At 37.0% G+C, this 12,763-nt stretch overlaps 1 protein-coding gene across 1 annotated transcript in view; it reads right to left on the bottom strand.

The window, feature by feature from the left end:
• Window positions 1-6: 6 nt before the first annotated feature.
• LOC107555124 (tripartite motif-containing protein 3-like) overlaps window positions 7-12,763 on the bottom strand; it is a 14,682-nt gene continuing 1,925 nt past the window's right edge. Inside the window, exons 2-13 of the mRNA XM_016237824.1 lie at window positions 10,006-10,187; window positions 7,185-7,425; window positions 6,821-6,837; window positions 6,219-6,399; window positions 5,407-6,139; window positions 5,173-5,276; window positions 4,835-5,002; window positions 3,344-3,512; window positions 2,471-2,530; window positions 2,126-2,196; window positions 906-1,046; window positions 7-810 (exon numbers count right to left, since the gene is read on the bottom strand). Of these exons, the coding sequence (XP_016093310.1) occupies window positions 658-810; window positions 906-1,046; window positions 2,126-2,196; window positions 2,471-2,530; window positions 3,344-3,512; window positions 4,835-5,002; window positions 5,173-5,276; window positions 5,407-6,139; window positions 6,219-6,399; window positions 6,821-6,837; window positions 7,185-7,425; window positions 10,006-10,151 (2,184 nt within the window). The 5' untranslated portion in view covers window positions 10,152-10,187 and the 3' untranslated portion in view covers window positions 7-657. The remainder of the gene's footprint in view (window positions 811-905; window positions 1,047-2,125; window positions 2,197-2,470; window positions 2,531-3,343; window positions 3,513-4,834; window positions 5,003-5,172; window positions 5,277-5,406; window positions 6,140-6,218; window positions 6,400-6,820; window positions 6,838-7,184; window positions 7,426-10,005; window positions 10,188-12,763) is intronic.

The following is a 12,763-nucleotide window of genomic DNA, read 5'->3' as shown; positions in this document are numbered from 1 at the left end:
TTTTTTTTTTTTAGCATCACTTCCTGTGCTGTTGATATCTGTGAGGGATGATCAGCTCAGATGTTCGATCTGAATGATTTGAACACCCAGTTAACTGAAAGTGCTCACCGAATAGCTCAGGTATAGTGAAATCTCAGTACCAAATGCTGTCATAGGACAATACAAGAAGCCAGTGTCATTTACATGTTACATACACCAAATATGTTCATATGTAAACAAATTTGTATATTTACAAATGCAGAATGTAACTATTACAATGCACAACTGTTGCAGTCATGGGAAGCTCAACCACTATGAAACAGGAGAGGAAGTTTGGAAATAATGGACTTTTCTGCAAGGGTTTAAGACAGCGATTAACAAAATGTTTTGCTATATATATATATTTTTTTATTTATACACAACTTACATGATTTCTAATAAGAATCTGTGCTTATTGATATGGTTTCTGTTATTTACAATCAACATTCCTGGTTTAGTAGAGAAGCAGTTCTTTGTTTGGGAACATGAAAATCAGCAGAAGATTAAAGAAAAGTGCATTTTGTTCATTCGATTCTTCCTCTCTGGTTTGGCCGAGGATTTCGCTGATGTGACCATGCAAACTGTGATGAACCCAAGATGAAGGAGAGTTTGTGGCACCTTGTGGCAGTACCTGAGCTGTTACTGCAGGTACCGGTAGACTTTGAAGCAGTGGTTACCAGAATCGGCCACCACAACGTGACCGTCGGAGGTTAAAGCGAGGCCCTGCGGCCCATACAGAGGGTCAGCACTTGTGTTGATGTAGGAGAGGAATGAGCCTGAGCTGTCAAACACCTGAGGAAATTTTTTTTAAATTGTCTTAAAACGTGCTTTTAAAGTGACTAGTTTCAACTTGTAAAGAGGAAGTGGGTGTTTAGAGGATTCATTACCTGTATTCTGCTGTTGCCCCAGTCTGCTACAATGATGTTGCCGTTAACATCAACAGCTACCCCTGTGGGAGCATTAAACTGGCCGTTTCCCTCTCCATGAGACCCGAATTTAAACGAAAACTCCCCATCTGCACTGTAGACCTGAGGAGAAACACATTTTAATCACCCATATTTAAAAAAAAATACAAAACGTTCTGTAATTTTTCTGCTCATTAAAAAGTTTTATTGAAAAGAAATGAATAATACTATAAAACTATATTTAAAATGATCCAATCATGCCGGTAACCTAATACAAAACATTTTATTTTACTGTGGTGCACGTCATTTTGAAATCACATGACCAGACGAATACTACTCATTTTACTTGCATTATTGGACACTTTCACTTGTGGAATAAATGAATCATTGCTGACTGCTAAATATTAATTTTTACAAAGACATCAGCTCCTGAAATGTAATGCTTTTCTGTAAGAATGCACCCACACCACTAGGTGTCAGTCAAGTCAAACACAACTTAAAAGATTACTAAGTGCAATTTTTTTCCTTAACCTAGGAAAATATATTAATATCACAGACATTATCTGAAGTGTGAGGACTGTGAAGTGCTCATCAATGCTGCATTTATTAGATTAAATACATAGTAAAAACAGAAATATTGTGAAATATTATCATGATTTAAAATAACTTTTATATTTTAATATACCAAAAAAATATCATTCTTGTTGTGTGTGATTGTCAGACTGTTGCTAGGCAGTTACTTAGGTTTTCTGGGTGGTTGCTAGGGCATTATAAGGTGACTGCTTGCTGGTTAGCCCAAATTTAAAGGGATAGTTCACCCAAAAATGAAAATGCTGTCACCATTTACTTACTCTCGCGTTGTTTCAAACCTGTATGAGTTTCCTATTTCTGTTGAGCACAAGAGAAGATATTTTAAAGAATGTTGGTAACCAAACAGATGACGGTAGCCATTGACTTCCATAGTATGAAAAAATGGCTACCGTCAACTGTTTCTTCAGAATTTCTTCTTTTGTGCTCAACAGAAATAAGAAACTCATACAGGTTTGGAACAACACGAGAGTGAGTAAATGACAGAATTCTATCCCTTAAGTCTCTATGATATTCTGGTCTTCAGATATAGTCCAGTTTCCTTCCTAATAATTTTATGGTCTTTTATTGTCGACCAGATGAAAATTTGTAAGTATGACCTCAACATCACTCACCTTGACGGAGTGGTTATGAAAGTCTGTCACGACAATTTCATTCTTGTTGTTGACAGCAACAAAATGTGGACCTGCATGTGAGAAAACAGAAAAATTGGGGAGAAGAGACGTTCAGACATGATAAAGAGAAAGAGAGCGGAGAGGAGAGTAGGATGATGTGATCAAGATCTCTTAACCGATTAGATAGATTTCGTGATGCTCGACAATTTGATTTCTGGCCAACTTTTGATTAGATACACACAGCACAGAATCATAGACTCTTGAATTCAGTTCTAGTATGAAACTTAAATGATTTCAGTAAGATAAATCACCACATTCTGGGATGAGAATTCACTCAATACTTACTGAACCCAGGGCCAGATTTACTAAACTTTTGCTCCAGTGCAAACTTTGCACCACTTTTGTCTAAAAAGGAATAGGAAAAACACAAACAAGGGTAAGCGGAGACAAATAAACGACAGGGCAGAAGGGATTCACACAAATAAAAAAGTGCAGGGGCTACATTTCAAACATTTAAAGTAGTGTGAGGATGCAAATCAACATTAAGTGCTGGAACAAACATGGAGCAGACCAGAGGAACAATGGAGATGCACATCCCAAACCAGTCCGCATGCATTTTCCTAAGAAGGGTTAGATACATTTAAATAGTAAAATAAGCAGCAGAAGGGAAAGTGTTTGATGAACTACAAAAAGCATGACTAATATGTGTGCATCTATCAGAATATAGGCTCTTACATGTAAGCATGCATTGGCCTTTACTATTTATCATACAGACAGATAATGCAACTGAAGCAATGGCTTTTGCTAAAGTGAAACAAAGGAACAGAACTGACACAAGTTTACATCCTTTCAGAGACTGGAACTGAAAGCCTGGGTAAATCTGGCCTTTTCTGTAAAAAAACACACCAGCCTTTTGTGGCGTTTGTCTTCCCAGAAGGGTTCTTAGTTGTTGCTTTTGTAGTGAAACATCATTTAACTCTTGTTTCTTTAAGGTTTGTAACATTTTAGGTCACAAAAAGAATTCCTGAGCTGGACAAATGAGGTATTAGGAAGAGATGTTAGAAGACAAGCAGTCACACTGTGCACACAACACAGGCCGCTAACAACACTTCTGCAACCCTTCAGTGCTTAGATAGGTTAACCACCACAACCGCATGACATTGTTCAACATTGGCTCTATTGGCATGGCATTGGCATTGCAGTTTCTACACCCCGTACCTGCAAATTGTCTGTCTGAAGTGCCTCTGGCTCCAAACTTGGTTACTAGTTTGCCATTAGATTGAAAGATGAACACACAGCAGGCTTTATTATCCACTGCAATGATATGACCGTTCCTGTCCATAGCCACTCCTTTGGGTCCCATCAGACGGCCTGCGCCAATCTTACTCTGCATGAGGCACAGACAAAAAGAGAGGGAGGACCTTATTAAACAGCTCTTAAAAATTCTAGATTCTGATTAGTCAATCATGGCACTGAGTAAGAAAATATAATCATTTTAATTTTAATTTATGTCAATACGTAGAGACATACCATTCAGGTCAATAAGATTTTAATTTTTCTTTATTTCCACATACACCAATGTTCAAAATTTGGGGGTGGTAATTTTTTTCTCTTATGTTCACCAAGGCTGCATTTATTTGATCACAAACACAGTAAATTACAGTAACTAACAGTAATAGTGTGAAATATTATCACAATTTAAAAGAACAATGTAATGCTTTTCTGTAAGAATGCACCCACACCACTAGGTGTCAGTCAAGTCAAACACAACTTAAAAGATTACTAAGTGCAATTTTTTTCCTTAACCTAGGAAAATATATTAATATCACAGACATTATCTGAAGTGTGAGGACTGTGAAGTGCTCATCAAAGCTGCATTTATTAGATTAAATACATAGTAAAAACAGAAATATTGTGAAATATTATCATGATTTAAAATAACTTTTATATTTTAATATACCAAAAAAATATAATTCTTGTTGTGTGTGATTGTCAGACTGTTGCTAGGCAGTTACTTAGGTTTTCTGGGTGGTTGCTAGGGCATTATAAGGTATTCAAAATTTGGGGGTGGTAATTTTTTTCTCTTATGTTCACCAAGGCTGCATTTATTTGATCACAAACACAGTAAATTACAGTAACTAACAGTAATAGTGTGAAATATTATCACAATTTAAAAGAACTGTTTTAAAATGTAATTTATTCCTGTGATGGTAAAGCTGAATTTTCAGCAGTCACTACTGCAGTCTTCAGTGTCACATGATCCTTTAGAAATCATTCTAAACTGTAATAAGCTTATTTGGTGTTCAACTATTAATAATGGTTCTTATTATTAAACTTTTGTTGTTTAATATTTTGTGGAAAACGTTTTTTCCTCAGGATTGTTTGACATACAGAAAGTTCAAAAGAACAGCATTTATTTGAAATAGAAATCTTTTGTAACAATATAAATGTCTTTACTGTCACTTCCTTTTAATTAAATCTGTCTTTTATGAATATAATTATTAATTTCTTTAACTAAAAAAAAAATCCTACCCCAAACTGGTAGTTTCCACAAAAATATTTTGGTATTTTTGATCAAATAAATCCAGCCTTGGTTAGCATAAGAGACCTCTTTCACAAACATTAAAAAAATATTAACTATTCCAAACTTTTGAGTGGTAGTGTATAGACATACAGTATATAAAGTGTAAATTGTGATCTAAACATTACCTTGAATTTCCCATCAGGGGAGAAGATGCTGATCCATCTGTTATCATAATCAGCTACTATAATATCTCCATTTGTGTCGACTGCCACTCCTGTTGGCCTCTGCAGTTGTCCTGGAGAACGACCCCTGACCCCGAAGCGTGCTTTGAACTGGCCATCATTGGTAAACACCTTCAGAAAAACAAACAAAATCCAATTTTGCACTAAATGCAATAAAAATGTTTTTATATCTCTGTATTAATCCCAAGTGACACATTTGCTAATTACTTCACTATCCATTAAAATGCTTTAGATAAAATGAAGCCTATAATGTTTTATAACATTTCCATGCATTGACTGACTTGTATACACTGGTTGTTGCTGTCTGCTACAATGACCCTCCCATTATTGGAAGCAGAGATGCCCTGTAGATTGGTGAACTCTCCCTTCTCCCGTCCACGAGAGCCTGAGGGGTCAGACAAAAGAAATTCACTGCCATTCAATATCAAAATTATATTTCACAAATCACAACCATTTAACCACATGTCAAACGTATTGCGCACACCAGGGTTATTATCCACACCAGGGTTTCTTACCAACTCTATAAATGAGCTCATCTTCAATGGGGTTTTCCTTCTTTTTGGTAGTGCTGTACATGCTGGAGGGTCTCCGTACGGCTTTCTGCCTGATGTGTCCCCCTGTTCCACTGGGAGATTTTACCCTTCTTTTCACATCATCTGGAGACTGAGGCACGTCCGATGGCTTTATCGCCCGCAGTCTGAACGGGCTGCCCCGCACAGGCTGTCCGTACAGCATCAGAGAGTACGAGTACTCCCCTTCACTCTTAAGTGTGTACCCTACCTCATACGTTCCGTTTTTATTGTCTACGACCTCCACCTCTGTCGCCCGCTCTCCATCCTGCCCCGTTATCTCCGCTCGGAGGACCGCGTTACCTGTCCGCACAAGCTCGCTGTCCTTATCCTTAGTGGTAACAGTTACAGTCACGTGCTGACCGACCAGTGCATGTCTGAGCCCTTCTCCTGTGGCCACACTGGTGTGTCCCACGGCCCCCGTCGTCAGCAGGACGCCCAGGTTCTGGATGGAACGTCGCAGGCCTTCTGTCTCTATCTGGCAGTCCAAGTGGGCGTTCTCATGCGGCCGTTCAGGGAAGTCGTGACAGGCGAGGGCGCTCACACGCTCGCTCATCTGCTTTTGGACCAGCAGGACTTCGGTGGCACTGCCGTGGTTCAGGGCCTGCTCAGTGAAACTGCAGCTACTCTGGATGTGCTCTTTTCCCTGCAGAAGGGACGATAGCTGCGCCTGAAGCACCTGCAGAGGACACCGCAGAAAGGAGCGTTAGTGAAATAGAAGAAGTACAATCTGTTTAACCTATCAAGAGATTTCGGACCTTCTGCTTGGTGCTACAAATGTTCTCCAGATCAGTGATGAGTGCAGCTTTGCGCTGGTGCAACGCCCTCTCGAGCTCCTCAAATGTCATGTTGATCTCATTGATGGCTTCGTTCTTCCTTTCTATCAGCTGTTGAGAGATTTCATTCACCAGCTCAATGGCAGCTGTAAGTTGGGGCAGCCTGACCAAATAAAAAACAAACAAAATCTCAGATAGAACAAATTATATAAGCAAAATTATGGAAAAGAGATCAATTATTTGGAACTGCAATATTATGCAATAATCTGCAGTCTGCAATAATATTATTATTTCTGTGTAGTCACTACTAAAAGGAGACTTAATAATGATCATATTTTTAATATAATATTTTTAATCATAATTGTTTCATGCTTTCTAAAAAATATCTAAAATATTTTACTAAATACATATTTATATACATTTATAAAGCATATAAATTATATAGAATTAATAACAATTATATATTTTTTCTATATTTAGTCACTAGTAAAATGAGACTTAATTATTATTATATAATATTTTTTATATCACATTTTTGGAATATATTATTTTATCAATATAATAGTTTCACAACAAATACACACACATTAAACTCCATCACCTGCAGGGGCACCAGTGAGCAACCCATTCATTCAGCATCCTAATGGATTATCAAAGGGCGCTAACGTACGCTAACAGGCCTGAAGAGCCTAAACACACATGTATTATGACTTTGAAGACACATAAAAGAAAGAAGTTGGCAGCTTTCAGGTGTGTTTAAGAGGAAAGAGCAAAAATAATGAGAAAGTGACACTGCAGCCTCTGCCAATGAAAACCTCTGCCAATGAAAACCCCATTCAGACATTTCTACATTTTGGCTGCAATTTTACCAACAACTTTTTTTTTTGCTTTATGTTCTCACCAAATGCTGCCAAATTTGGTTTCATCATCAGATGGTAAGAGGCTTACCTTGCCCTCGTGATTGGGGCAGGAGAGCGGTTTCCCAGCGGCTGCTGCGCTGACAGACTCCAGCACGCTGCAGGCCTCCGGCCGAGAACATTCTGGGTCTCTCTGCAGCACCTCCATGAGGTTTGTGATGAAGAAGTTGTTCTGTAGTGCCGCCACACCTTTCTCGGGCAAGATGGAGGTCTGTCTGCACACCGGGCAGGACAGCGTCAAGGACTGAGGAGGAATGTAGTTCTGTAGGCACCTGTGAGGAACACAAAAGGAAATGTTTTGAAGAATGTTCACACTGCTATTTTCCTAACAGTAGATGGGGACCAAGTATTGTCAAGCTCAAAAAAGGGCAAATAAGAACCATAAACCATTATAAAAGTAAGTCATATGTCTCATGCACTATATTTCAAGTCTTCTAAAGTCATACGATAGCTTTGTGTGAGGAAACAACTGAAACTTAAGTCACCATTCACAATCATTTTATGGAAAGGAGCAGCTTGAATATTCTGCTATAAATAACTCCTCTTTTGTTCCTCAGAAGCAAGAAAGTCATACAGGTTGTGAAAGATGATGACAGAATTTCCATGTTCGGGTGGAGTATCCCTTTAAGCAGGCATAGGGCAAAAACAATTACACACTTCATCTTCAAATGTAAAATTATCCTTGAAAAACAAATATCAGCAACCGTTAACATACACTAGCTTTCAAAAGTTTGGGGACAGTAAGATTTTTTTTTTAAAGAAATGAATACCTTTATTCAGCATGGATGCATTAAATTGATCAAATAAATGTGAATAAATAAATAGTTCAAATAAATGCTGTTTGTGAACCTTCTATTCATTAAAGAATCCTGGAAAAATGTATCACGGATTCCATAAAAATATTAAGCAGCACAAGTGCTTTCAACATTGATAATTATAAGAAATGATTCTTGAGCACCAAATCTGCTTATTGGAATGATTTGTGACACTGAAGACCGGAGTAATGGCTTCTGACTGAGGAGGAATGTAGTTCTGTAGGCACCTGTGAGGAACACAAAAGGAAATGTTTTGAAGAATGTTCACACTGCTATTTTCCTAACAGTAGATGGGGACCAAGTATTGTCAAGCTCAAAAAAGGGCAAATAAGAACCATAAACCATTATAAAAGTAAGTCATATGTCTCATGCACTATATTTCAAGTCTTCTAAAGTCATACGATAGCTTTGTGTGAGGAAACAACTGAAACTTAAGTCACCATTCACAATCATTTTATGGAAAGGAGCAGCTTGAATATTCTGCTATAAATAACTCCTCTTTTGTTCCTCAGAAGCAAGAAAGTCATACAGGTTGTGAAAGATGATGACAGAATTTCCATGTTCGGGTGGAGTATCCCTTTAAGCAGGCATAGGGCAAAAACAATTACACACTTCATCTTAAAATGTAAAATTATCCTTGAAAAACAAATATCAGCAACCGTTAACATACACTAGCTTTCAAAAGTTTGGGGACAGTAAGATTTTTTTTTAAAGAAATGAATACCTTTATTCAGCATGGATGCATTAAATTGATCAAATAAATGTGAATAAATAAATAGTTCAAATAAATGCTGTTTGTGAACCTTCTATTCATTAAAGAATCCTGGAAAAATGTATCACGGATTCCATAAAAATATTAAGCAGCACAAGTGCTTTCAACATTGATAATTATAAGAAATGATTCTTGAGCACCAAATCTGCTTATTGGAATGATTTGTGACACTGAAGACCGGAGTAATGGCTTCTGAAAATTCAGCTTTGCCATCACAAATTACATTTTAAAATATATTAAAACAGATTGTAATATTTCAAAAAATTATTTTTAACTGTATTTTTGTTCAAATAAATGCAGCTTCTGCGTGACTTCTTTCAAAAACATTTGAAAATCTTACCGACCTCAAACATTGGAACGGTAGTGTATCCTCAAAAAATTATTTTTAACTGTATTTTTGTTCAAATAAATGCAGCTTCTGCGTGACTTCTTTAAAAAAACATTTGAAAATCTTACCGACCTCAAACATTGGAACGGTAGTGTATCTCATATTTCATAAATAATGTACTCCTGTGAGACAGAGGGAGAATGAGAGGGCTAGCAGGGCAAGTGTTGCTGAAATTTCAGTCACAACATGAACAATCACAGTGGAAACACTCCGCTGACATACAACCCCACAGAAAGCACAAAACACCCAAAGAAACACATAAAGACACAGAGAGTCTCATTGTCACACTGACTGAACACGGTCATCGATGCAGAAGAAAATGTTTGTGATAGAGACAGAACATCTATGCCAAGGAATGTCAGCAGTAAGTACACAAAGTCCATATGCCATCCTATCAAAAGGTTAACAGCTGATCAATGCTTCAATCATCAAGCATGTTATTAAAACTGTGACGACTCATTTTTATATGTTCAGGCTGGAGCTGCTCATGTTATGCCACGGTGCTCATGTGGGAGTTCAAATGTGGCTCACGTCATTACCGGATCTCCTCCCCATCATTTCCTGTTCTCTCTCTACTACACCACAAATACTGTATGACAACATCATATTTGTTGAATGAAATCCAATACTTGGAGGTATTTTAAGGTGAAAAATCATTGTATTACCATTAAACAGCAGAAAAACTGCCATTTGGTCAACTCCCAGCTGATTTTCACATAATAATGATTCTGAAGGCATTATTTTATGCCTAATCCTGATTTCCATTTTTTTCCAACCACTAGAATATTGTCAGCTAAATTAATAAATTAAATGACCAGAATAATTTTTTTCAAGATGAAGGACTGTGCTATCAGTAATTATGGCAACAATCACAGACCTTTCGCAGAAGGTGTGCAGGCAGGGCAAGACTTTGGGGTTGTGGTAGTGGTCTAGACAGATACTACACACCAGGAACTGCTTGTCTATCTGGCGGACCACTGGGCTTGTGCGGCCGGTCTCAAACTTCGCCATGGTGACAGACATCCACAGAGGTTGCCGGGGGCCAGGATGCACCTTAACCTGAAATGAAGAAGATGCTATGTTACTGAAAAAGAAAAACCCACAACGCTTTATCATTTTAACTTTGAAATGAGGTAGAGGCTCATAGTATGGCATGAAAAGACAACCGCTAATATGAAGAGGAATACATGAGAGTGAGCTGGCAGGTGACGCCTGCTGAGCTGCTACCAAACCAGCAACTTTAATATAGGAAAATAACTGTTATTCTGCAGGACAAAGAACACACTGCATTTCATCAGAAGAGAAGAGCATGGAAAATTGGATTATGGAGTTCTGGAGGCAAACAGATGCTGTCAATTTTCATGCCACTTTTCCAGATGAGACTCAACAACGGCGGGCAGACAGATAAGTACTGATACAAGGACATGAACTACTGCTGTGTTTACTGGCTCTTGACAATGGTGGTAACATGCTGTGCCACTTTTTACTTTAGTTGTCCTCTAAGCAAAGAGATATGAGACAGAGGTACAACTAATATTTCAGGATTAATTCTACTTCAGGATGTTAAAAAGTGTTTAACATTGGGCCATAGAAATAAAACCACCTTTCAAAGGAGTAAAAATAAAAGATTAACATAAATGAGACCAATCTAAATTAAACATACCATTACCAATGCACAATACCATTTTAAAGTCTCATTTTGCTAAACGTTGTATAGCGAATGTAGTGAAATTATTTAACCTTTTGTAATAGTATTTCCTGCATTTGGAAGCATGTATCAACATATCTGACACACTATGCCCCACAGCTACCATTTTTGAACAAATAGTCCAATTAACAATTCATGGGTTTTTGAATAAATTACTCAGTCAAATAATTCATATGTACAATTCACCAACATGCATATGGTATTATTTTTTTTTAGATTTGAATATATTTGCATTGACAAATAACTTCATCTGGCATGTAGGAAATGCAATTTTTTTAGCATAAATAAATGAAAACATTTTCACTTTTTTCATGTGTATCTGTCAATCACAGTCAGCTGTATATGATTAATATGTTCACATCAGGAGTGTAATACATGATCAAAGAAAAAAATCTTTATACAACTTTTAGATGCAGTTTTGGAATTTTTACAAATATGTTTATATAATTTGAATATATTTTTATTTCAGCTTTAGTTTTAGTCATGTTACAACAATTTAAATAAACATTCAAAAAGAAATGTAATCATTACTTAGTTGTTATATATATATTTATACAACAGTTCGTTCTGGTTCTCAAATCTGATTGGCAAAGTTATCTTTCAAACCATGAGATATTCTATTGGCTCAAAAAAAGATGTGCACAATTTACTAGATTAAGGGGGCGACACTTCTTACCCCACTCTCCCTTACAAGTCAGATTCAACAGAAACATAAAATAAGGCCTTTAATTCAGGAACGTTTCTCCATCTGATTAGTTTGCAGGCCAGTGCTTCATTATCACTCTTTCAGTCTCTCACTTCTGCTCTCTGCCATGTTTTGACAGCGAGTGTCTTGTTCTCAGTACTCCAGTGCCTCTGGTCCCAGTGCTGCTCTGATAATTCAGCAGGGCTGACACGTGCTCTCATGGACATATGAGTGATGGTAGCATGAGAGCTTTAAACACGGCTGATACCAGTTCCCTTTGCCCACCCTCTATAGTCCTCGTCCCCCAAACCCCCCCACCGTCTCTGATGTGTTGATGAATGCAGGCTATATTTAGATGTATGTCTCAGTGGGGTAGGCTTAATAAGGGGTCATGTCCAGCAGCGGATGCCTGAGATTCTTGTGGCACAACACAGAAAGAGGAGCCAGAGCAGGTATCTGGGCTGACGGGGGCTCAAATGTAGAATGTAGAATCATGATCATGTGACTAAACATGTTGCAAAACATATTTATAAATGAGATTTGCTGGAAATGAGAAACACATTTGAAAATAAGTGCAGAACCCTTCCTGCAGTCAATGACATATAACAAAAGAAATTAGTTTCACATTTGAGAGTACACACTTTATCATTATTTTGAATATATTTTTTACTGTAAAAATTATTTTTTACATATATCATAGATTTATTAATGATAAATATGATTATGTTTTTGGGGAGTCACACCACATGACATTTGACCTGAACTAACCTTGTCTAGTCATAAAAATGTCATATCTGATATTTTAAGAGACTTATTGACACACTGTCATGAGGGTCTGCAAGGGTCCTCTATATGATTGACATAATTTTGCTTGAACCTCATGACTTTGATTTGGCAGACATTTTTACATTATTTAAAATATAAATATTGGCAAACATTGTTAAACTATATATAAGTAATGAAACAGTTTTGTTTGATTGATATATATATATATATATATATATATATATTAATACCAAAGACTTATGCACTCTCTCTATATTATGAAAACTGGTAAAACAAATGAAAAATATTATAACAGTGAAATTCCTAATAGTAATTCCAAATTTCTATAGCTTATGCTTCTCTATTCAAACAACAGCGGTTGAGTAAGTGCATTTATTCAGCGATCACAATCGCAAACAATATAGTCGAGATCTCATGACAGAACACAGACTGGTTGAGTGACACTTTCATTTAGAT

Source organism: Sinocyclocheilus grahami, unplaced genomic scaffold (genome assembly GCF_001515645.1).
Source record: "Sinocyclocheilus grahami isolate Dianchi unplaced genomic scaffold, SAMN03320097.WGS_v1.1 scaffold526.1, whole genome shotgun sequence".
Lineage (NCBI taxonomy): Eukaryota > Metazoa > Chordata > Actinopteri > Cypriniformes > Cyprinidae > Sinocyclocheilus > Sinocyclocheilus grahami.
The sequence above is the reverse complement of the archived record's forward strand: the minus strand, read 5'-3'. Positions and strand labels throughout refer to the sequence as shown.